The sequence below is a fragment of the Maylandia zebra genome, linkage group LG20, assembly GCF_041146795.1.
Source record: "Maylandia zebra isolate NMK-2024a linkage group LG20, Mzebra_GT3a, whole genome shotgun sequence".
Classification (NCBI taxonomy): Eukaryota; Metazoa; Chordata; class Actinopteri; order Cichliformes; family Cichlidae; genus Maylandia; species Maylandia zebra.
Genome location: NC_135186.1, coordinates 25,294,895 through 25,320,662, shown reverse-complemented (window position 1 = coordinate 25,320,662; position 25,768 = coordinate 25,294,895). Strand labels below are relative to the sequence as shown.

General features: G+C 36.9%; 2 protein-coding genes across 4 annotated transcripts; one reads left to right on the top strand and one right to left on the bottom strand.

Moving 5' to 3' along the window:
* Positions 1 to 708: 708 nt before the first annotated feature.
* On the bottom strand, positions 709 to 9,937 carry vgll4a (vestigial-like family member 4a). 2 transcript variants are annotated; one of them, XM_004546177.6, is made up of 6 exons: positions 9,808 to 9,937; positions 9,153 to 9,272; positions 7,905 to 8,067; positions 6,884 to 7,109; positions 5,422 to 5,536; positions 709 to 4,499 (listed from the first exon to the last, which is right to left on the bottom strand). In XM_004546177.6, the coding sequence occupies exons 2-6, from the start codon at positions 9,217 to 9,219 to the stop codon at positions 4,309 to 4,311; spliced, it is 762 nt and encodes a 253-aa protein (XP_004546234.1). In that variant the 5' UTR covers positions 9,220 to 9,272; positions 9,808 to 9,937; the 3' UTR covers positions 709 to 4,308. The 2 variants fall into 2 exon arrangements, with proteins under 2 accessions (XP_004546234.1, XP_076734230.1); XM_076878115.1 differs by lacking the exon at positions 9,808 to 9,937 and adding an exon at positions 9,635 to 9,794.
* Positions 9,886 to 23,625, top strand: syn2a (synapsin IIa). 2 transcript variants are annotated; one of them, XM_004546178.4, is made up of 12 exons: positions 9,886 to 9,980; positions 13,258 to 13,600; positions 18,777 to 18,834; positions 18,945 to 19,036; positions 19,377 to 19,533; positions 19,730 to 19,819; positions 19,902 to 19,964; positions 20,086 to 20,228; positions 20,318 to 20,392; positions 20,841 to 20,943; positions 21,105 to 21,251; positions 21,435 to 23,625. In XM_004546178.4, exons 2-12 carry the CDS (start codon positions 13,260 to 13,262, stop codon positions 21,567 to 21,569), a joined length of 1,404 nt encoding a protein of 467 aa, XP_004546235.1. In that variant the 5' UTR covers positions 9,886 to 9,980; positions 13,258 to 13,259; the 3' UTR covers positions 21,570 to 23,625. The 2 variants fall into 2 exon arrangements, with proteins under 2 accessions (XP_004546235.1, XP_076734229.1); XM_076878114.1 differs by having other exon boundaries at positions 9,978 to 9,993.
* The last annotated feature ends 2,143 nt before the right edge of the window (positions 23,626 to 25,768 follow it).

Genomic DNA, 25,768 nt, shown 5'->3' with positions numbered 1-25,768 from the left:
CCTTGCACATTTTTATTGCATGTTTTCAAATGGATTAAACTTGTTTCTTCTCCATCACATGACAATAATTAACCCATAATGAGAAAGTGAAGACATGTTTTAAAACTGTTTCTGCAAATTTATTCAAGTGTCTTTTAAAACACAAGCTCCCCATTTTCAAAAATATTAAAAAAATAAATTCAGCACTTTGTCAAGGTGCCTTTTGCAGCACTTGTAGCAAGCACACTGTGCATGTCTCATTAGGCTCCACCTTTATTCTTCCAGGCAGACAGCAGACTCCCAACACATTGCTGACACGTCAAGGACAGTCTGAAAAAAGGATTTACCTAAACACTGGCTCAAGAGCTACGAAGGCTGAATATTTTTTTGACAGGTGTTTTTATTTAAATAAAACTTAAACTCACTTCACATTATGAATAAAGTGTAGATTCAAATGTTACAGACTTTAGAGTGAAACAGCCTAAATACTGTGTAAATCCCCCATATACACTACTCTGAATCAAGGCAGCACTGTATGGGAAGATTGTGAGGTTTTATTTATTTCAGCTCATACAAACATCATACCCATTGTTTTCTGGCAAAAAAAACTATTTTAACTACAGATTTGTGTAGACAATAAATTAATCTCAAACTGTAACCATTCACTGTATTTGCCACTACTCTCTTAATTTCAGTTACAAGTGATTATAAAGGACAAAAAGACATATGCAAAGGCAGGCATTATATGTTTATTTTGAAGAAATGTAAGTAAAAAAACAAACAAACAAAAAAAAAAAAAAAAAAAAAAAAAAAAAAAGGTGGCGTTTTCTTCCAGAGAAATAAGGACAAAAATGCACAACTGTTTTTTGTATTTGGATGACACCTTAAACAGTCTGAGATACAGGTAGTGTAAATACAGAAATTAAATAACAATTGACTAAAACCCCAAACATATTATTGAAAACCCTACTTGTGTCAAACAAGCAGATCCTGTGACAAACCCTAATTTCTACTATGGTACGAACAAATCCTACACAAACTAATAGTGTTACAGAAGTACTTTTGACACAAAGAAAGTCTTGGATCAAGAGGCTGTTGTGTTCCTGCACATAATAATCATCTGACAACTGTGGGAAAATAATCAACCTGTAGAAAGTTAGAATCCATGATTACAAGATATTGAGCATCCATGCTACAGAGAAGTACACTACCGAAAGAAAAAAATAATAATAAAAATCAATCATTCCGCACGGCGCAATGATAGTCTTGTGAGTAAATTAAAGTATAAAGTCAGGATAGTGTATGCAATGACTTAAAAATTGCAGAATATTAATAACAAATGTATAGATTTTCACAGGCAGTTAAATGACCAAAATTAGACTTTACAATACCCCCATCTCAGTCAGTGTGGACAAATAGTTTACGCTAACAAAAGAGAATTTGACAAGAGGAAAAATTTAACTTAACCGAAACGTCACTGCAGAAAAAGACAAAACTTTTCTCATTTTTTCCTCAATCAAAACTTTTGCAGCACACACCATGACATCACCTTGATTCAAAACAGACAAAATACTTGTAACAGTAAAAGCTAAACACAACTGAAGTGACAGCTTGGCATCAGGCAGCAGTGATGGAATGTTGATGCCTACTTATAAAAGGACACCCATATTGCATGTGCATGAAAATCTAAAGCAATGGAGAAATCCTTTGTTGTTCTTACTGTTGGGGAAAAAAAAAAAAAAAAAAAAAAAAAAAAAAAAAAAGCCCCCACCTGATCGAATTAGCTGATTTTTTTTATTAATGTGTTTGATGAAGCCATAAAAGTAGTTACCTTCAAAGTTTGAGCAAATTCACTGTTCAGTTCGATACTTGGTTCAATATTTTTTCCATACAAAAAAAATGTTCATGCTTTTTTAATTTGTCATTTATTAAAATTATAAATATATATTTTAACTCAAAAGTACAGTTTTTAAATTTAATGTTGCTGAAACAACAAAGGGATAAAATAATAAATTGATCTGATCGAGAAATCACTCATCTTTGGAAAAGAGACTTTATTACAGAGAAATGGCTCTTTCCAAAATAAAAGCTATACTATACGCTTCTTCTGGGGTATACTCTCAGCAGCATATTAAACATATTAGGTCCCCATAAGGAGAATCATGTGCTAACGGCTGTCTAAATGACGCGGGTAAAGTTTGTAGCATGCGTGCTTGTTGTTTTTGTCTGCTTCCACTTGTCTTTGCACTAGGATGATGTCGGAGTAAATGTGCAGTCATATTCGTTGTGTTCCCACTAGTGCTGTCAGCGTTAATCTGAAATGACGTTAACACCACAACACGGCAAATCTCTGTTAACGAGCTACCGCGGATCGCCCCGTGCGTGGGGCTGGACGGCCAACACGTTAACGAGCAAACTGCGCTAACGCAGTAGTTCCCACCAATGTAATTGAGCATTGCGTGGCACATCTGACATACTGTTTTACTTTTGTCCATGATGCGCTTACCTTCAGGGTCATACTTCACATGAAAACCAAAACAGTTCCAAACGCCAGATCTGAATGAGGGTGGGGGAGGTTAAATTTGCCATGTTGCAAGGAGCTTAGCATCGGTCTTGCTACCTTGCGCTGCGCTCAGTGGATCTGCGCTCGACAGTGCAGCCTGAGCGGAGTAGTCGAACGCAGATCCACTAAGCTCTCAACACAGACAGCATCCTCAGAAGAAAAGTTGATAAAATAAATTAAAAATTTTGTATTGTTTGATACATATGCATACCGAACCGAAAGCACTGTATCGAACGGTTCAACCATAAGTTACATTTTAAGGTGACCCAAACAATGACGACTACAAAATTAAGGGAAAAAAATATCACAGCTAGAAGATCAGCCTAGTATCAAATGTACGAAATAACCAATTACTCTAGATTTTTTTAAAGCTTGTTTCAGTTACTCTATATCACAAATTAAAAAGTGCAAAAAATTTGAATGCACCATTTAGTTTCCTGTAACTTTCTATGGCTTTATTAAGCATACTGTAGTTACTGTAGAAAAAAATAAATGTGCTTACTGTGAGGAGGTGAGGGGTGGGAGGCACTAATGAACTTTACATGGAATGAACCATTTAAAAAAAAAAAAAAAAGGGAACAACAAAAAGAAACACATTAAAGTCAAAGATCTGTTGTCACTGCATTTTGCCAAAAGTCAACATGAAACTATCAACATGTGAAGAATAAATAAAGTCACTGCTAATAAAAAGCTACAGAAAGTCAGATTTAGCTGTATTCAGTCTTGTGTAAAGCCGCAGTGTTCAGCTCCACAGAATTAACAAACAAAAAAAAATAAAATATAAAAAAAAAAGCAATGCAGCCTATTTAACTGTATTCATACAACCTTGCCAGAGGCTGTGACTTGTAGATGGATGCTAGGATATACATCTACATATACTAATGAAAACCGGATACAAAAAAATATATTGAGTACAACTGTACCAGCAGTGAGTATTTCTAAAATGTTACAGATAAAAAATAAATTCTGAGTAAATATATAGTATAGAATAAGGATTGTAATAGAACCCAGCTATTTAAAACATGCTGTCTAGTTAGATATCTACTGTGATATTAGTTTATTAAGTAATCGCCCACAGTGAGTGTATAGACAGGAAACTATAATTATTCAACAGTGGATACGTCCAGTTCACCATCATAAAGAAGACTGATTAGGCTAGTGTCTTCACAAAGCGGGGGACCAGAGCCTTAATTGCATTATCACAATCACAAATGTATTCGTGAACACATCAGTTCCAACTGAAACAGGTAACCTGCTACCTTAAACGGTCAGAAATGTAATAGTGCAAATGAGACCTGGTTGTCCTTTTCAAGTAATATAAATTCAAAAGCAGTGTGATTTAGATGAAAATAAAGAGTAAATCCATGGCTTATATGTTGATTGGAAAGGCAGGAAACTCTTTGGCTATCAAGGCAGGTGAAAGGCAGGTAAAACAGAGCATGAACTCTGAACAACTGACCACTGTGAATCTCATTTTCATTTCAAAATAAAATCTGTGATTGTTTCCACAACTAACACTGTCAACCCAACTATTCAATATTAAGATTCTCTTCTATTATAAGAGAGATTTAATGATTTCAGATTACAAATCTGAGCTAACAGAAGGTTGACCCTTGAGGTCCACAAGCGAACAGCCGGTGTGAGCACCATATGTCTTACTCTGTTCTTGGTTAAGGGAAGTTGATTCTTGGCAAGAAATGAGAGCGAGCGATCTCTACTCTCATTTGCACATACTTAAGTGATTATAATGTTTACTCCCCTCTGATTCACGGATCAGCGTCTGGAGTTTGATGGCCCCCACCCCTGGCCTTGATTTGGAGCCAGGCATCTCCCAGTGCCTTGGCAAAATGGTCATCCACTGAACCCGTTATGGACACTGAGTTAGACACAGACTCTGCTTCTTTGTAGTTCTCTCCAAGACTTCGACGAAAGTGCTCCTCAATCACAGGATCGCATACTAAATTGGATGGAATAACATCACGTGGAGGAAGAAGACCAAAAAGAAATTGTTATTTCCATGCATCTAAACTGAAAACTGAATAAATACCTTTTGATTTCTCAGTTCAATAAAAAATTAAAAAATTAAAAAAATTAAAAAAAAAATCAGCTTTGGAGATGCTCTCTTATCAAAGTCTAGGAAAAACACAGCTGGGTATTTTGAAAAATAGCTTTGATTGCAAATTTGATGCAAAGTGCAGAACATATAATAGCTTGAGTGCATGAAAGTTAGTTTTTAGATTTATTTTTTTTTAACCATTTCATTTTGTTACACTATTTGGTACATTTACAATAGATCAAATACAGATTCAGATACAATTTGTTTGATTCTCTACAGTTTTTCCTAGGTATGTGTCATTTTCAGAGGTTGCCTTTATGATTCAGTTTAGACTTAAACTAAACCAGAAATCTTAAAACAATCTAGTGCAATATACTGGTGTAATTCATTTTAGGATAAGCTTTTGTTGTGTGCAACCATTGCAATAAACTAGTTTGCATAACAGTGAGTCAAAAACTCAAACTACATCTGATTAGGGCTGCATGATAACTCAAGAATTTTCAAACTGGCCAATGTACAACCACATATTACTTTTATGTTTGGAAAGAGACTGAGAACACATACACAAAGGACAGAGACACCAACTTGTGGCAGCAATTGCTCTTAATTATTGACAAAGTTGGATTTTAACGTTGATAAATTGGTTAAATTAGCAAAATAAAAATATGTAACTTGGATATATTTTTGTGCAACCACCCAGCACTGTTGACTTTAAAACTCCACAGGTCTTTTAGATCTTTTTTTTTTTGTCATACTTTAGCAAATCAGTACATGGAAAGACAAATATATTAGTTTGTTAGTGCAAGTATCTTAAAAGACTTACCATTAGCCATTCTCGGATCAGTAGGTGGGCTAGTAGTGCAACCATTCATGTGGCAGTGAGAGAGGTTGCAGTTGCGGTTGCTCGCAGGGGCACAGGTAATAACCGAGGGACGATTCTGTATAAGAAAAGGAGGAAGAAAAAAAAAAAAAAAAAAAAGATTCATTACTGACCCACATTACTGGTTAAATGTTTGTTTGTTTTTTTAATCCATCTGTGATCAACCATAAAGTATTTACACAGTACTTCCAACCATCTTGCAAAGGCAGATATATATATATATATATATATATATATATATATATATATATATATATATATATATATATATATATATATATATATATATATATATATATATATATATATATATATATATATATATATATATATATACATATACATACACACATACACACACAGGGGTGCACATAAGTGGTCCGCAGGTGCGCAATCGCTGTCAAAATAAAAGACGCGCACCAGATAAGAAGTTGCAACGCACGTTTGCGTACATAAGATTTTCTGGAGGAGGATAGACCTTTGTTTAGAACTCTTAAAGATGTCGAAGAAGCAAGCTCCTTTAAGCAATTACTTTGGTGTTCCTCCACCTCCAAAGAAATGTCAGAAGGAGTCCGAAAAGAAGTGTGGATTCTCCGAAAAGTGGTTGCAGGCGGTGAGCTGGCTTCAAACAAATGATGAACGCACAGAGATGTGGTGCAGAATATGCTGTGAAAATCCCACTCTAGCGGACAAAAACAGTGCCTTTAATATGTACACAAACACGCGTTGCAACTTCTTATCTGGTGCACGTCTTTTATTTTGACAGCGAATGCGCAGCTGCGGACCACTTATGTGCACCCCAAATCTGCAAGACAACTCTAGTAACAGGACAACAGGAAACATGGCCAACACACTGTGAACACAGTCTTTATTCTGTCATCTGTGTTAATCGTGGCATTAAATCTCTGCTGGCCATCACATGTAGCAACCTTTACCTTTATACATATCTGTTATTTTGATCTCCTTACACTGACTTAAATACATAAGCCAAAATATATAAAGATATTAAAAATAAACTGATATGTTGTCTTTACAGGCAGATAAGAAACATTTTCTTTGTTCATCCTCTTAGTGAAATTCATATTTTTATTTGTTCTCACATTAGCTCGTAGTTGTGTTTTTCTTTACTGTTGACTGTAATAAACCATAGAGGTTTAAATAGGTCAGTATTTAAACAGTTTCTCAAAACTGATTTTGCCAGCCTTACAATACACCCTTACAATTGTTGTTTTGCACACAGTAAATGCATTTCAGTACATGTTTTATCCATCCACTGGTCATATCTCACTGAACAACAAGAAAGGTGAAAAAAATTAAATGTGTGCAACCTTTTTAAAAAACAACAACAACAAAAAAAAAAAAAAACCATCACAATGCTCTCTTTATGTGCTACAAGTTGACGTACCTGCTGTCGCTCTACAGTTCCACTTATGACAGACCTCTCTGTTCCCCTAACTCCAATGTCATGGCTGCTTTTGGTCAGAGGTATCGGCTGGTCTACAGCATAGCCAGCAATGGAGGCATACAGATGGTTCCCATGGAGACCATTAGAGGAGGAAATAACGTGCTCCACAGGACTGTGGCTGAGGCTCCAGTGCTCACTACGGTTGTCTCCAGCAGAGGGACGCCCCCTTGATAAAGACAGTTAAAATAAAATGTACTAGCAGCTTCGTGGACAACTTTTGTTTTAATTGTTGTGCAGAGGGGATGTTTTTTTTAAGCAGACACAGATGAAGTACAGGAAGGGGTTTTCATTTGTAATGTGCAGCTTTATAATTATTATTATTGTAGACTTTTCTTAAGATTATATACAGCTTCATTTTAAGATTTGTTTATATCAGTGAACTACTTTGTGTCAACTCTTGATGCATGCTCAATCAACCAGGTAAGGAAGTATGTCCAGACCAACAGAATCAACTTTTTGGGGTTCTCTGTGTCACACTTTACCATCAAACTTTAAGAGGCTGATCATTAAAGTCATGGTCAGATTTATTTTTTTCCTTTCAGCCTGTATTGTGAATAACATCAGACTGAATGTTTTTACCCATATTGGATAAAATAAATACATTTCACAGCCAGAACACACTGAAACACTGAGTGCTGTATTTATTTATAAATAAATAAATAAATAAATAAATAAATAATACCATATGCTGGCTTCGAGACTTAAATGAAACCAAACGAAAAAAGGAGATGAATACAAGGTTGTTAGGGCTTCTTAATAATTTTATATTTTTGTATGACAATCAGAAAAGTATCACGGGGACCCTGTTTGTAATGCATGACTCTTGTCACATGATGTATTACATTTACAACTCATATATTGCACTGCATACAATTTATTCAATCCAACAAATATAAAAAGCCAATACAGCAATAATTTCAAGACCCACACAAAATCATAATAATTTTTTAAAGGCACTTACAGCTGGGTGGCAAACAATCTGCTCATTTTGGTCATGTGGTCTTCATCACAGTGGAATCGGTCTTCCATTTGTTCTTCGCCATATTTTCGTTTGCTTGGGCAGTGAGGAGGAGGCCCACTTATATTGGACATAGTGGCAGAAAGGGAGGGCATCTTGGACTCATCTGTGGGAAAGAGTTCAGTAGTAGAAATAACTTAATTAAATTAATTTAGACTAAAAGGAAGTTTCCAGAATAAAATACACAATAAACACAGTAAACTATAAGGACTCTGTGTATTCCATCAATTCATTTTAAACTGACTTTTTGAGACTGCACTGGTAGGTGATCAAGAGTTTCATAAATATACCAAGTAATACAATTTGGCCAGATTTTAATAAACCATGAGCTACAAAAAGCAAAGTAGAAACCAGTTTGACTAAGTACATCTTGCATAATGTTAAAACAATGTAAATAACGTATAATAAAGTTGACAATATTACATAATCTGGGGCTATTGCACAAAGGAGAACACTTGATACATATAGTTATAATGGAGAAGTACTTTGGGTTTTGGTGAATTAAAAAAAATAATACCAGATTTATTGGGGGACCGGAGATCATAAATTAAGTAAATGGCAACTAAATTATAATTTACATTTATTTTTTTGAATTCCTATTATAAAACGACTCTGACTTTGTTTCATGTATGGAGGTGCAATTTGTTTGGGAAGTAAACTTTGATCAAAAAAGCCAATAGAGCAATACACAAGCAGTTAAAAATCACCCACTCATCTAAGCCCAAAGGAAACTGTGTGTAGAAACATGATAAAGCACATTTTTGAGCAAAATTTCCTGATTTCTTTAGATGTTTGACTAAGCAGTGGCACAAATGAGTGTTACACAACCTGAAGCTTAATCACTGCTACATCATATGAAGCAGCATTGTAGTGTATGCTGTTATAGCTTGGGAATGTCTACAAATTTCAAATGAATGTTATTATTATTCAATGCCAACTTGTTAAATACAGGCTATAAAAATCGTATTTTAAAGTTGCGATGTTATTAAACAAAACAGTCGTTGTTCTCCGCACCAACAAGTTGTTAAACATGTCGTCAGTCTCGACGCTAGAGTCAGGATAGTCAAAAGGGTAACGCAAATCACAACACAGGGGTATCTGGCGCTGAATTTAGGGAAACCACAACGTGTTGCGTTTTATAAATGAACTCAGGAACTATAGGACCAAAAGAAAGAAAAAAGACAAACTTACCTTCGTAGTGCAGTCTCCCAATGTTATTGTTCATCTTGTCCAGGAACTGAGAGTTTATCATGTCCATTCTAGCATTTACACGAACAGGCTACTTGCTAACATTAACGTTAGCAAGCTATCCTAAAGGAGATAGAAATGTTGTCATGTTTTTAAAAATGGCATACGTTTACACGCCAGTTAATGGTAATCCCAAAAGACATTAGTCTTTATTTTGTTCCACGACAGGCACTTCATGACACTGAAGACTACAGGCTTTAGTGCGGCTAGCTAAACACGTAGCATACGCTGAGCTAGTTGCTACTAGCCGTTCATCAGTGCGAGCTTTAAATTAAACTACGAAGTTTATAAACGCTTATATTGAAGAGGTTGTTGTTATTAAAATACAATGTTATACATGTATTGTGACCAGCGGTCTGCTTAGTTGCTGAAGCCAAAATACAAGACAGCGAACTTTGTCTACTTTACTCACGACACAAACTTACGTTAGCCAAGTCGCTAACTTTTCAATGCGCTAGGTCAATGGTTTTCGTTTTAACTAGCAAAAACCTAAAAACTACAAGTCAGTATCTACTTAGTTCCAGGTTAGGTTCAATAGTCTACATCCAACAAACTGAATTCCAAAAAATGGGTATTCCTATTCTTCCATGATACTTACTTCTTCGACAAAAATTAGCTTTACGGCAACACCATAGTTAGCGGAGTCTGCCTACGTACTCTGCCTTCTTCACGCACTTTCACACAGCAGCAGTCCTCAGACAACAAAAGAGCTGAGCGGCCCTAGCGGAGAGATACGAGGCGAACCGGGGCTTTTTGAAGCATATTTAAAAGGTACTTTTATACGGTATGAACACTTTGATATTAACCATTAACAAATTATCCTATCATCCTAAAAGTAACATTGTTTTTCAAGTTTATCAAGCTACGCAGCCTATGAAGATGCCCAAATGAAATGGGTTTAACGTGAAACACAATAGGCTACTTGATTTTTTTTTTTTTAATGACACTACTGACCATATAGATAATGTTTTTGATATGTGAAGAAAGTAAACATACAAAGAGCTGCTTTCTCTGAACTGCTGTTGATTTTACACGAATCATTATGAGGAGTTTCCAGTGATTTTCACTGCAGTGAGTTTAGTTTCCTGCAGTCTGACTGCAGCACAGCACATTGAGGACAGACTGAGGGCACAATGCCCTGGCCCTGCTGGAGCGTCTCATCCACAGACATCTGACTAGAATGGCTGGGTTTCAGACTTAAGCAAAGCTGAGGTTGGTTTTGTTGCTCAATACACTGATACTACCACATGGTGTCACAATAGCACACATGTTTAATAGTCATTGCAAGGTACACCATCTTTTAGCAATATTATTTTCAGATTATTCTTATTATTTATTTCAGCCAATAGATTCTCTACCGATTCTACACACACACACACACACACACACACACACACACACACACACACACACACTGTAGGTGCAAAATTACTAGCATATAGCAACAATCAGCTTTACCAATAGCATCATTCTAGCTTTTGATTAAAACCATGGACAACAACCCCAGTCAGCGATCGAGAGAATGGTCACATTTATCTAAGCTCATGTATAAACTCATATTATCTTCCTCAACTACGCTGCCACAACCCCAAAAACAAAATTCACCCTTGTTAAAGTGACATAAAGATAACTGTAATGTCTGCCAGCATGCAACAAAACAGAGGAGCCTGTTAATCACAAATCTTTACACCATATCAACTGATAAACTGGACTAGCAAAAGCTTTGAGAGGGGAGAATTGGGCTCAAGTGATCTTGGTATTCCACCCCCCCCCCACCCCATATATGCAAGATGCACAGCTACAAGTATTCATGCATAGTACATTCATAAAGAAATAGCAGCTAGTAACAGTTGTAAACATGCCAAAGCAGGATACAAACACAAGAGACATTTTCTCTCAGTACAGAAGTGGATCAATGAATTCACCACACACAATATCTCCGTGTCCATGCTTGTTGGCTGTGAGCACACAATATCTTCAATACAGTTCCATTTGTTTAGCAGTTTTCAGTAAGGTCATGTATTAAAGCTGCACAAGTTGATAAATGACATCTTTTTAGTTGCAGAAACATGAGGGGTGCTCCCCAAAGTCTGACCTGCATAAGCCCATCTATTCAGTGTACTCCTTAGTCTCGCTAGTTACTACAGTTGCTGCAGAAGCACTAAATTATTTAAACTCAGGAAATAAAGTGAGCCCACACTAGCTTGTTAGTGAAATGAGCTTTAACTTTAAATTTTATGAATTAGTATAACTTGTAGTTGAAGTGTGTCAGTAGGATTCAGCTGACGGGGCACAATTAGTAGAGGGCAGGCCTGGACCCTGCTCAAATCTAAAGTCCTAGAGGTATACTTATCCCGCTGTCTTCTCTCCTTCCTCTTTTAAGCACCATTTATTTGCTTTGGCTCGCTAAACATAATCCAAATTGCTGCTAACAACTAGTCCTACAGAGTCAGTAAAAGATATATAGTAGCTGAATGTCAACAGGTTTACAGGCATTTTGCACAAATGACAGAGATCAGGGTCAGAAAATACTAATATCATATTTCCCAGAATTTCCCTTAATCAGTGAAATGTAAAATGAATGAATAAATAGTTGTAGACCTGAAATTCAATTCATAAGGTAAATTTATATTCCATAGAATTAATTATATAAATTATTATTATTATTATTATTATTATTGTGTCACGTTGCCAAGCAACAGAGGAATTTTCTCCAATTTCAGATTTTTAGTATTAGAGGAAATCTTCAAATTCTGTAAAAATATTTATAAAGCATAAAACTAATTCCATGTAAAAATTTAGCAATTTGAAATGTCATAAACAACATATAAAATATACACGGTATGTGCAAGTATCTCATAATATCTAAAAAAGTATTGTATTAATATTTTACCATGTTATTAACCGTTAAAATGCAGGACTGAAGTGGGGCTGTAAGATTTCTAGTTAACAAGTCATGCCATGATGAATGAAGTCATATAGTAATATTAGCCCTTCATTAGAAAATATACTCAAACTGCGATATAAAGATTCAATGTCCTGACTTGCAATTTTTTTATGTGTGCCTATGTTTGAATTTATCTTTTTACACTTTAACAACCTTTTACCACTGCACATCACAAGTTATTGATTTATTGAATTGTTTAAAAAATCCAGTCTTTTGTTTTGTCTTATATAATTAATAAGTGCTTTACAGAAATTACTGTGTTTTTAGTGAACCTTGTGATAATTAGTGCTAAGAATATTGCATGCAGTGTTTTTATGCTCTCATAAGCATCAAACGTTTATATAAAATATAATGAACACAATGAATTGTGCCACCCGTAATGGAGACATGTTAGCCAAGTGAGTTTGTAATGTTTTTAAATTAAACAACTATTGTAGTAAATTATAATAAGGAAAATTATTACATAGAGAGAGATTCATTAAACAATTAAGACAGAGAGTTTTAGTGCATGAATTTGTTTCTCAAGGGACGGCTGATGACGCTTCTTCTCATTCACCAGTCCTAACAGCCATTTTAGATTTCATGGCTGCATTCTATAAGCAGGGAAAACAGCACCCAGACAGAGGGCAGGGTGAACCTGAGTAACAAGGGGAGTAGGAGTAAGGGGAGGGTGATGTAGTACACAGTACACCTTTTTGCACTTTCACTGGAAACCCCTCTATTTTTCATGCTCTGGTTCAAAAAAGGATGACGTCTCTAAGGCAGTAGAAAATGGGGGAGGGGTAGAAAAGGCAGGCATGCCGGGGGGAGAGAGAGGAGAGAGTGGAGGGCGATAGCAGGAAGGAGAGGCACAGCCAGAGCATCATTTGCAATGCTTGAGGAAAGCACGGGGTAAAGTGATTGGCTATGGGAAAGTGTAGCGTCACTGCCAGTGAGGGGGAGCTTCGAGGATGCTCCACTGAGCTGAGAGGGAATACATTTGTTGGGAGTTTGCACTGAGAGCTCAGCCATTATCAGCTGTACCACTGAGAACAGGGGCTTCTCGGCAGAATACTTTTCCACACCCAGTGCTTGTTGACTCTTCTTCTTGCTCCTCTGCAGCCATGAATTATTTGCGTCGGCGTCTCTCAGACAGCACGTTCATCTCCAACCTGCCCAATGGCTACATGACAGACCTTCAGAGGCCCGATCCTGCTCAGCCTCCTCCACCTGCCTCCAACACCCCTGCCAAGTCTCCGACATCTGGGCCAACACCTCCAGCCACTTCCCCTGCTCCAGAGAGGAAACCCCAGCCAGTTCAGTCGACAGGAGCGGGTTTCTTCAGTTCCATTACCAACGTTGTTAAGCAGACAGCTGCCTCTGCAGGGCTAGTGGAGCAGACCCAAGTCACGACACCTAAGAAGTTTAAAATTCTCCTGGTCATTGATGAACCACAACAGGAGTGGTAAGAGAAAATGCTGCTCTTATATCATTCGTGTTGTGTCATTCAGATGCTGCTGTAGGCATTGTTTCTATGTTTCAGCCATATAGCTGTTAGGTAATGGTTAAAGAACTGCTGAAACAACATCTCTATCAAGCACCCTGCAGAGATGAATGGGGAGTGCTGCTGTGGTTTGATGTTACACCATGCCAGTGTTCAGAATAATACACTCAGGCAGCCAAAACTTAATCAAAAACAATCCACTGATTCTCAGCAGTAATGCCATTATCCCAAGATGGAGGACTTTAAATGTCCTTTGTTTGCTCTTTTTTGTAAGAAATGCAAATGCTTTGTTTAATCGTTTTATTTAGTTTTGCATCTGTCTGTACAAAAAGCTGATTAATTAATTAAAAATGGTGAAATACTGCACTGGAATGTGATTTTTCACCATTTTTTAAAAAAGGAATGGTATTCCACAGGTTGTGCAGCATTGAGAACTGCATGTTATTTCTAATCCTGCAGTGCTTCCCCTCAATCAATGGGGTTTCCCCCTGCTCACTGATGGAAGATCACATGGCATGACAAGAAATTAAACCTATGGTGCATAGGGTTCTCTTAGTTGTGAGTCCAACCTTAAAATGTATAACATAGTTATGTTTCTCAACCCTTAACCTCAATAACCTTAAGGCATTAAGCAGTTGTACTGGCAGCCGTGTCCTAGGGGATCTTAGTCAGAGGTAGCTTAAAGCAAGCATCTTTGTCAGTCGACTGCTTGAAGGACTTAAAATGTTCTAAATGAGTGTATGCATGGATTTATATGGAAATTACTTTGCGTGTTGTCAAACAATAGAATATATTTGATTAACTCTCTCACCACATGACAAACATTTATTTACGCTGGTGGCATGTTTTTCACTGCAGCATATCCAGTCATTTTCAGTTACCACCTAGACATAGAAAGCATAGAACTGTAACTTAACTCTTTAATGCCTTTGATGCCTTTTTAACTGTATACCACAGAGTATACAGTGGTATACAGTTAAAAAGAATGAAAAGAATCAGCTTGCTTCACTTTTAAACATATACACATAAGATATCTTGCAGTTACATGTATTTTCAGCAATGTGAAATTTGTTTATTTACATTGCTGAAAATACATGTTTATTCATATTCATAGACTACACCTTATTCCAAGGTGTAGTCTATTATTCCCCCAAATCAGCTGGGATAGGCTTCAGCCCCCCAGTGTATCTAAAGTGGATAAGCAGTTAAGCAGTTAGCTGGATGGATGAAAACACCAATAGTTGAAGGAATATAGTAATAGGTAGACAGCATGGTAAAATTTGTCAACACATCATGTCTCAGAAGGTTAATATGTTACCGTTGTTCTATATCATGTATCAACCTTAGCTAAATGCCACTGTGTGTGTGTTTATTTGTGCAGGACTGGCCATTAATGGATTAGAAACCCTGATCGTTGTTGTTAATAAGATGAGACCCTCGTTAGCAGGATGGATGCCAGCTTTTATATTCACTTGTTCTATATTTCTTATGAGAGGAAAGGAAGATCAAATATTGCTCTGCATATCTGGCACAGAAACAAGATATAGTAAATTCAACTAAAGTTTTGCCCTTCATCAAAGACCCTTCTTATAAATAATGTAGGTTGAGTCGGTTGAGCTGATAGGATGTGGCATTATTTTTACTGTCAGTATACAACAGGAGCTGATATGTAGAAACTCCTGTGTAAAAACCTTAGGTAATTATCTGCCCTGACTGTACCTATATTGCAGATAAATCCATTTTGAAGCTTGATGTGTTCATAACATGTGCAGTTTACTGTTGTTGCAATGTGCATCTAGTGCATAGCCACTTTGGACATCAGCTTTCAAAGGGCTTCCTCTTTCTTGAGCCTGCATCTATTTTTTAGGCCTGCTCAATATCACCACGAGGGAGATATTACATGTTTGACTAGGTTTTGTTTCTTTTGGACAGGTTTTATGGGACCTTTTGCCTAGTGATTTATGGTCACTATTTCAGTATAAACCAGTTTACATAGTGTAGGCTGGGATTGCTTTGTTTTGTTTAGCCTTTGTACTCATTCTGTTAGAGCATAGAAACCCTAACCGAGAACGATTCGGTGAAAAAAAGTTTCAGAATAGATGTTTTTATATTATTACATGTTTTGTTTTCCTTTGCCATGTTGGCACAGTGTACGTTTTTGCTTTGTATTGCTTACATGCTCACTGTGTGGCAGGATGTCCAGACTTTTGTCTGCACACTGCTGCAAATGTAAGGAAGATTAATGAGAACCTGCTGGCCCAGGACACAATTGAAATCAAGAGAGGTCTCCGGGCTAATTGCATCTGTGAGAAGGCTCAACCATTAAATTCTGTTTACTTTCTAAAACATTTAATTATTTTTCACTTCTGAATGTTTCTGTAACATATCTAATTGCCTGTAACTTATATGTTTTATTATTAGATATCTCATGTCTTTTATGTACCCAGAGCTGGGCAAAGATGAAATCACAGTAAGCGTAGAATGACACGAAATCTAGAATATAGAGAAAACAGAAGATATTAGTATAGACATTCTATTCTCTTCATTATACAACAAGCTAAGCAGAATACTTACAGTGTGTCGTGAAATCTGGGTGTTTACCAGGGTCAGAGCGCAGACTGATGCTTTTTGTTATTCAGCCAGTGTTTGACTTGTTAGATGAGGCTGTCAGTCATGAAGAGTTGTTTATTTTGTTCCAGGATGGCTGTGCTATAATTTGCTTTTACAGGACAGGAGGAGCAGATGGCTCACTGTCTTACTTATCAGACTAATGGCTGAGATGCCTTGGTTCCTTGCACACACTATATAATGTAGCTCAGTTTCAGAAACAGCATTTCTTTAATTGAATTGCCCAATGTTAAAAATTACCCAAAAAATAATTAGTCTACTGCTTCATCTGATATCAGAAGAAGATGCTGTGAGCTTAATCTAGTTCAGACATTGCCAATATGTGAGAGTGAATGTTATGCAAGCAAAGTAATAAGACATTAACATTCAGCAAGGATTCTGGCTTACCAAGCCCTCAGTGACTCATCTGAAAAAATGTCTTTCATAGCAATCTTTAATTTGGCAAATGTTTTACAGCATTTAGCCAAAACCAGCATCCCCTTAAACCTTAGATGATCCTGAGGACATTGTGTGCCATTCCATTTTATATTTTTATGCTATTTTGGCTGTGCTGAATGAATATAGCTCATGTTCGACAGAGGATATTAATTTTTTTAATGTTAGAATGTTAGAATTCTTGTCTTGGTTCCTTAAATGAGCAGCTGTGCTGCAGCCATAGTTATAGGTATGAGCATTAGTGCAGGAACAGTCATTTTGGAGCTACTAAAGTGATAAGTGTGTGTCACTATTGATGTTGGATAAGGGTTTATGTGTGGTGCAATACAAATAATAATCAAACTCTCGTTGAATTAAATGAATTATTGTAGTTTTTTGTGGAGCTATGTAAACATATTGGCCTTTAAAGGGTTAAAATAAAAAGAATTATAATTAATTTTTCCTATTTATATTTCAGATTGAAGTAGTTTTAAAAGCGTTATCACTGAAAACAAAACATTAATTTCTTATTTGTTTTTTAACCTCATGTTTAATTCAAGTCAAAAGAACCCCTGTTGATTCTTACAAATCAATGATCCATGTAAACATCTACTGTCATGCTTCCTCGTTTCAAACCAAGCAGGTGTGAAGCCAGCAGTCAAATCCAAAGGAAGAAATAAATATAGTTTTATATAAAAATAAAGTTATTGGTTTTTGGACGAAAGCTAAACTTGACACCAGAGAATCTGTTTGCTGCGAGCTGACAGCCACATTCTAATGCATATTAATGCAGTGCATTGAAAGATCACTTCTTTAAATGTGTGGCTTCGGTGGCCTTTTCAGTGTGCTGAGCTGAGACGTTCTTTGCACAGTGAATAACCATGAATCAATCACATAACCACACCTCTTCTATACAGTCATTCCTTATGCTAAAAAATATTATTATTATAAATATTAATTTAAAAAAAGCTTATTTGTACAAAATAAAACTTATCGTGCATGATGTACTTGATTTCAGGGATCATGTTTTGGAAATAATATCTTTTTTGTGTAGGTTGGCAGAGAGCATTCATTGCAGTGCAAAGCAGGCTCTTCATTTTCCTAAATATTAGAGCGGTGATTCATATTTTAATGCTTGTTTTCTTCAGCAGCCAAGTAGATCCCAATGCTCTAATTACATTTTGAATGAATTATTCAGCTTTTCCTCCCTGTGTGACAGGAGGGTGATGCAAATGAAAAGGAAGCCCAAGTAGGAAGTGAAAAACATGTTTGCAAAATATACTTACATCATGCGTCATAATGTCACATTGTCTACAAATTTTCTTTGAATATAGCTATAATAATTTATGTAGCACACTTGCACTGTAGTAGCTGGTGGTTAGATTTAGTATGAACTTGAACCTGTGGAAATTCAAACCAAAATTCGAGCTTAACAATGGCAGCTTGAGGGAAGGATCTTTATTTGTGCTCTCCCTAGTATTGATTTGTCCCAGTAGTATCTGTGGCCACAGCTTATCTTGTCTGGGCCATCCCCTGTATATCAGTAAGAGACACAGAAATAATAGGCGCAAAATCGCTGTGAGGCTTTGGCAGTTTTCATCCATGTGTAGTTTTTGGTCACTGATCCACCTTAATCGCAAAACCCCGTGATAAGACTTCCTCTTCAACAGTGATCCAGGTGACGAAAAATGTGGGGTGTCACATTTATTTTTAAGAGCTGAATTACAAGTCTGAAAGGTGCAACCATTTTTGGGAATCTTTGAATTCAGTGAATGTTGCCTCATTGCATCATCCGTGTTATCCCCCGTAGGCACTACTGTTACTGCCAGATTGAGGGGGAAAGGTGTTGGAAATCTGCAGTTAGAAAACCACAAAGTGACATGTCTGGATTGTAATACTTCATGCACTTCACACATTTGCACATATTGAGCAGTGATTTATGATCCATATTTTGTGTTATATTTGTTGCAAAGTAAAAACTAATATGATCATTATACTCAGAGGTGCAGTCAGTTGAATCTATTTTAGAAATCTCTGTAATCCTGTTGTTGTATTTGTGATTACATTAAAAGTTAATGCTTTTTTTTTTTCCCAGGGCCAAATTATTCCGCGGAAAGAAAATACTTGGGGATTATGACATCAAAGTGGAACAGGTACAATTCATCAGCCAAATTAAATCCATTGCAAGTACGCTTTGAGTGCAGAGTATGCGAGTTCATAAGTTTAAATGCACTGTTCTCTTTTCTAACGATCAACTCCCTAGGCTGAATTCAACGAGATCAATGTCATAGCTCATGCAAATGGAACCTGCGATGTTAACATGCAGGTTCTGAGAAATGGTACCAAGGTTGTCAGGTAAGACACATGCAAACACACACAGAGAAGATTCAATGTAAAGTGCTGTTTATGTAGCACTTTTCTAGTTTTACTCAAAGTACTTTAGACTGCAAGTCACATCTAACCATACAGTCATGCAGCCCTTTACTTTGCACACTTCTTATCTACTTCACATCCCATAGTTCATCTTCACCAGTTAATCTAACAAAATGAGTCACTTTCGCTTTCTTTTTTTAAATCAATATATATACACTAACAGTCCCTACCTGATTTATCTACATTGTTATCAACACTTTAAACAGCCTGTCATTTTTTTGGTGAGTTCTCGCCACATCTATGCTGTAATTCTATTTTTTAGGTCATTCAAGCCAGACTTTGTCCTCATTCGTCAACATGCCTTCAGTATGACCCAGAATGAAGATTTTCGTAACCTGATCATTGGCCTGCAGTATGGTGGTGTGCCAAGCATCAATACCCTCGAGTCCATCTACAACCTGTGTGACAAGCCGTGGGCGGTATGCAATCAGCAGTCAGGCAGTGGTTTACTTAGAACAATAGTAGCAGGCAGATGGATGAAAACACTGATCTTTTCTGAATGCCCTGGTTCTGGATTGCATTTCATATTGTTTAAAAAATTCTGTGAAACAATTTCCAACTTTTGTATGTTTGTCGGTTATTTCTTTATGTGTGTTTATCTTTATGCATGTGCAGTTTGCCCAGCTTATCAACACCTGCAGAAAGTTAGGTCCTGAGAAGTTCCCTCTGATCGAACAGACTTTTTACCCAAACTACAAGGAGATGGTGAGAACCATGTCATCTCCCCCATTTTTACTGCACAAATTGAAATGTAAGAAGTAACTCAAATTATAACTTGTTACTTTAGGTAAGCATGCCATCGTTTCCTGTTGTTGTGAAGATTGGACACGCCCACTCTGGTATTGGAAAGGTATACAGGTTGTTCCTGTTGCAATAATATGAAAGTATGCAGACTGTGGATATACTCTTCATTAAAACAACTATCTTTTTTCAATATTTTACTATTTTCTGTCTAATCATTTTGTGCACAGGTGAAGGTGGACAACCACAGTAAGTTCCAGGACATAGCTAGTGTTGTGGCTCTTACCCAGACCTACACCACCACAGAGCCTCTCATTGACTCCAAGTACGATATCAGAATCCAGAAGATTGGCACCGACTACAAAGCTTACATGTATGTAGAACACTTTTGTTGCTTGGCATTACAAATAAAACAGAAGATAGGCTGACATTGCTTTAATTTGTGCAATTTACCCATATCAGGAGAACTTCCATATCTGGTAACTGGAAGACCAACACGGGCTCAGCTATGCTTGAACAAGTGGCCATGACTGATAGGTGAGAATGCTACAGTCAGTGTTTGATGTTTATGTAAGCATTGTGGTTATAAAGGGATAGATGGTCAGCAACAATGCTCATGTAGGCTGTGGTGTTTAAATGGTATTCACTTGGTACTAAAGGCCTTTAATTAAATAAATAAAGGTATGAAGAAAAGGATCTCTGAATGTACACCACATCAAACCTTCAAGCACCAGGTGTCACTCATGTCAGCTAAGAACAGGAAACTGAAGCTACACCAAAACTCCCTGATCATTGCACTGCCACCAGCCTTAATCATTAATCCAAGACAGGATGGATCCATGTTTTCAATTCTCTTCCTATATTTGGCATCAACAAAGCATTTTTGCCTAGAGTTGCTCAACTTAAATTTCAACCGGTCATCTTGGCAATGTCTGTATGCCTAAATGTATTTAGTTGGTTTCAAGTTACATATTTTTTTTGTTAGGTACAAGATGTGGGTTGACACCTGCTCAGAGATTTTCGGGGGTCTGGATATTTGTGCAGTTAAAGCTATCCATGGGAAAGATGGCAGAGACTACATCACTGAGGTAGGAATCTAGGACTGTCATGTTTAAAAGTGAACTTGTGCATTTGAAACATACTGAATATACTGTTTGACATGAATGTCACATTTTATATTAGGCCAAGCTTTTTACAAGACACTGCCCTCTGCTGTCTCTCTACTGTAACTATCTTCCACTTGTCATAGGTGGTTGGTTCTTCCATGCCGCTGGTAGGTGAACACCAGGCTGAGGATCGACAGCTCATTGCAGACATGGTGCTAGCAAAAATGAACGAGTTAGTGGAGAAAGAAGCTAATGCTCCCAAGAGACCCACCACCATACAACCATCCCAGGTACAGCAACACACAGGCACAGCAGTTAGAAGCAGTAGCGTTGTGCTAGTTTTGTTTTTGTTTATGTTTTTGAATATTGTCAGTGGTGTGTACTATAAGATTAAAAAAATATTTAGCTGTTATAATTTTTCACCAATTAACTGTTGAATGAGTAAATTCCTAAAAAAAAAATTCTGTTTTTAGGGGACCGGCCAGAAGGGAGAGATTACTAGTGAACCCACCAAGAACGGTGCTGGGCGCCCGCCTCAAGGTTGTCTGCAGTACATTCTTGACTGTAATGGCGTTGCAGTGGGTCCGAAACCAGTCCAGGCCAACTGAGTAACCCAGTAGAATGGGGATATCTGAGAGTCTAGATAACAGCGATGTACCTGCTGAACACATGCACAGACGTGTGTATGCGTGTGTGCGTGTGTGGATGCTCATAGCTAGAGTCAAATTTTTTGGTGGCGTGAGCTCAGTACAGATGAGTGCTGGCCTGGACTGTGTTTTAAACTCTATGCAGTGTCAAAACGTACTGTCTACTTGTTGACCTGTTGATTTAAGTGTGCTTTTATAGGACACCTGTGTTTCAGTAGCTGTGGTTTTTCTTTGGGGCTGTTGTTGATGATGTAAAATGCAGATTGTGCCTACACTGAGTTCGGTGCTGCTCTGTGCTACTCGTTTAACCCAGCTATGGATCTTTCATTTGCCCTTCCCACCCCTTTTCTTTTTGTTTTGGTGTGTACCTTTAGATATTGTTCAAACTGTGGAAGATTGTGCAGTTTGAAACTTGTGTATATCTCAATATGTAAACAGTGGGTGTGTATGGCTGTAGTAGTGATTATTTTCGTACTAATACTAATAAATAGAGTTTTTTTTTATTTGTTTTGCATGATTGATAGAAAGGCAGGTGCAAGTCAGTTATAAATGTCTGATCAAGTGGGATGTTCACGTAACATCGCTGTTACACCGCTGTATTTATCTAAGCTGTGTTCCCTGTGATTCATGCATTGTGAATGTGTCATAAGAAATGCATATTATAAGTTGTACAGGATAAAGTGTAGAGATACAGTAGAGACATACAGTATATTGCCTTTCCAAAATCTTTTTTTTCCCTTTTTCATTACTAGTTTCACTAGAAAAGAGATTATACAGAGTTTTAATAGATATTTAATCGATAATAGAATTAGTCTAAGATGTATTGATGATTTTATTATGCAGAAGGTGTGCAGGTGTCTACAGACAACTTCTATATATTTTGAACCAAAGAACATATCGGTTACTTTTAATCAGTCTTTGCACTCCAGTAACCCACAACGTAAGTACCAGTGATGAGACCGTTAATTCTGCGGCTGTCACACGGAGTGTGCAATTTAATCAGAGCTGAGCGCTCCAAGACAACAGTTATGTTTTCAAATTGCTTGTTGTAAGTCACACAGCAGTGAACTGACGCTGCATTCAAGCTGTTGTGTGGAGGCAGACATTGTTTCTGATAATAAAAAGCTGTGTAATGTATGATTTGCCCCCTCCATTCCTTACTCTCACTCTGGAGATCAGCTATCATTGGAGGTGTTGCCATGACAACAGTGCAAGTGCTCTGAGATTTAGTCTGGATTCCGGTAGTAGTACTGTGTCCCCATTACTGCCATTCAAAGATTCCTGTGAGATGTTGGAAGTTGCAATAATTTATTTATTCATTTTGACTCTTTTAGAACAATAATGTATATTTTTTAATCCAACCAATCATCAAATTGATACGACAAAGCTATAGCCATCCATGCATTAAATTGTGTTTAGACAAGTGGGTTGTTGGGTTTTGTTTTGTTTTTTTTACACAATCGATCGTTGTCCAGTGGCTTTTGTGTGGAAGCCATTTCGCATATCCAATACAATAAATGGTGTAACAGCTAAAAAGCAACCAAATCAACTGTAAAAAATAAATCCGCACCATTTTCCAACAATTTGTTTGTTACAACAGTATAAAACATGTTCAGCAAGTTCTGTGTGCAGTCTTTTTCTAAGTTGTATAAAGTGCCATTGTAACTGTGAGCGTGTCCTTGTAAAAGCCATGCCTGCGGCTTATTGGATGTGTTGTTCTGTTTAATAGGAAGTATGCCATGACAATGATTTTCAAAGGAAGAACATGCAGAGGTACCCCATCAGTAATAGCTGCATAGTGACGCCTTGGTCGGTGATTGTGATTATTTGGTCACTGTGTTGAGGTGGAACTTGTGTCGTCAGACCTAGTGAACTGTATGCGTTAAAAACCGTGGTACTTCTGAGGCCAGTGTTGAGCTGTTCGTATCAAGATCAGAGGACAATATATTGTAGAGGGGAAAAAATCCTCTCTGGAAATTCAACCTCTGTCACTGGCAATAAAGCTTCCTTTGCAATACATGCTTGGTCTGTGTCCTCGTATGTGTTACAATTTTATTAATTTTATTCATTATGGCAACACTGGGTAATATGACAGGCTCATCTAAATTACACAGTCTAGTAGGCAGAAGTTCAGCTGCTAAGTGCACATACTGCGATGCTTCCAATGCATGAAATTATATCTGTATTGTGAAAGAGATGGTGATAACACATCTCCTCTGCTTTGTGCCTTCATATTGTGCTGTTTGTCTTATATGTTGAGAATGTGGGATATTTTATTTGTATCAGACAAGTTAATAAATAAAACAGTAATCATGGAGAACTGGCTACTCTACATATGAACACATATGAAGCTTTCATTTATCATTTTGTCTCCATAGCTGTGATACACTTTACAATCATAATTATTATTTTCACAAACACCTGCTCTAAAGCTCATCCTCAAATGTAAAGTGTTTAAAAAAACTAAAAAAACAAAGCATAGCAGATTTTTTCAGACACTGCACCAAGAAAGTCTAAGGTAGACACTTAAGATTCAAAAACTTTTATATTTTCAGTGCACTCAAGTTCCAGGATTGAAGCCAACACTTCAGTTTCTCCATAAAAACACTTCTACCTATCTACACAGAGCTATAAAGCACCAAAACCACTAAAAAAAAAAAGAGCATGACAGTGAGGAAAACCACAATGACCTCCAAAGATGAAATAGGAATACATAGATTCTGTCATCAATGCTCACATCAGGGCTCTGGTTTTCAGTTATTCAGAGAGCAAATATACTCTTGCATGAATTCACACACAACCACACACATGCTGATTGACTCTGCACCTAAAAGGTTATGATTTTCCTGTTTTTCAGTAAATCCCAATCTCTAAGGAGTGCCTCTGGAATGAAAGAAAAAGGCTTTTTCTGCATTTTCAGTGAAGACAAAGCCCATCTGCAACTAGAGGAAGTTTATTTTCTGAAAAAAAAAAAGAAGTAATTTTCAACCTGTATCATTCAACATGTTGCAAAATAAACAGAAAAGGTGCCTGGTGTTCTGAGGCCTGCCATAACAAGATATACAAAAAACGATATAAATAAAGAATGGAAAACATGAAAATGTACATTTTCAGTTTTTGCATCATCACAAAATTGCTGAAATCTCAAAAGGTTTTTTTCCCCACAGTGAATGTATTTCAAGTGTAACTATGAGGACATTTTACTTTCGATTATCTGATTGTAAAGCTAGTGTTATATTTTACCTATATACTCTAGCATCACCTGTTATCATCAATATTACAGTTATAGACATATATGTACTTTTTGCACCTTGCATTGTTGTGTCTTCTGGTGATATAAAATGACTATTACAATAATTACAAAATACTCTGCATAAAAAGTGGTTGCAGGAGAATTTTTATTTGTAACTCTGTTCATACCTTTGAGGTGTATGTGAGAAAATTTGGACAAAAATGCATCGCTTGTATTTACAGCTCAGTTGTATTAGTATTCCACTATTTGTATCTTATTAAGCTTTCTTATGCATTAAGTAATGAGTAGTAAGGACTAGATTGTATTCTCATTCTAGTCCTGTTTTCTTATTGAAAGATTGAAATAACAGAGCATCTGCTGTCTGATTGAACACATTTAAACATTTAACTATACTTAAATAGGTTTATATCAAGTCTTCATGAACATAATATTTCATTCTTTTCACTTAATTTGTGCTGTGGTGTGTTCATTCTCTTCCTGATATGAGTGGCTGCACAGAACAGCAGTCAGCACTGATAATTTTTTCTGCCGACAGATGATCCATGAATAATTGACATGGCTGCAGAAGCCATCCTGCATTATAATAGATGCATAGCTTTGCTATGAATTCTACTGGAGTTAGATGACAATCAAGTCTGTTGTTTACTTTAGAAGATATCAATATTCACACAGCAGATTAATTTTATCTGTTTGAACAAATATTAGCTGTCTCCCACAGATAAAATATGTTCCACAGGCAGCATTTGTCAGACTTACAGATGGTCCTTTCTCCTCACTACAAGCAGACCGACCTGGCCGGTTGAAGCTTCTGAAGAACTCAAGAGGAATGAATGTGGGTTCTTGAAGCTCCAGCTTCTGTCCAGACTCCTGCCAGCTGTCTGCCAAGCTGCTGCTCAACATGAACACT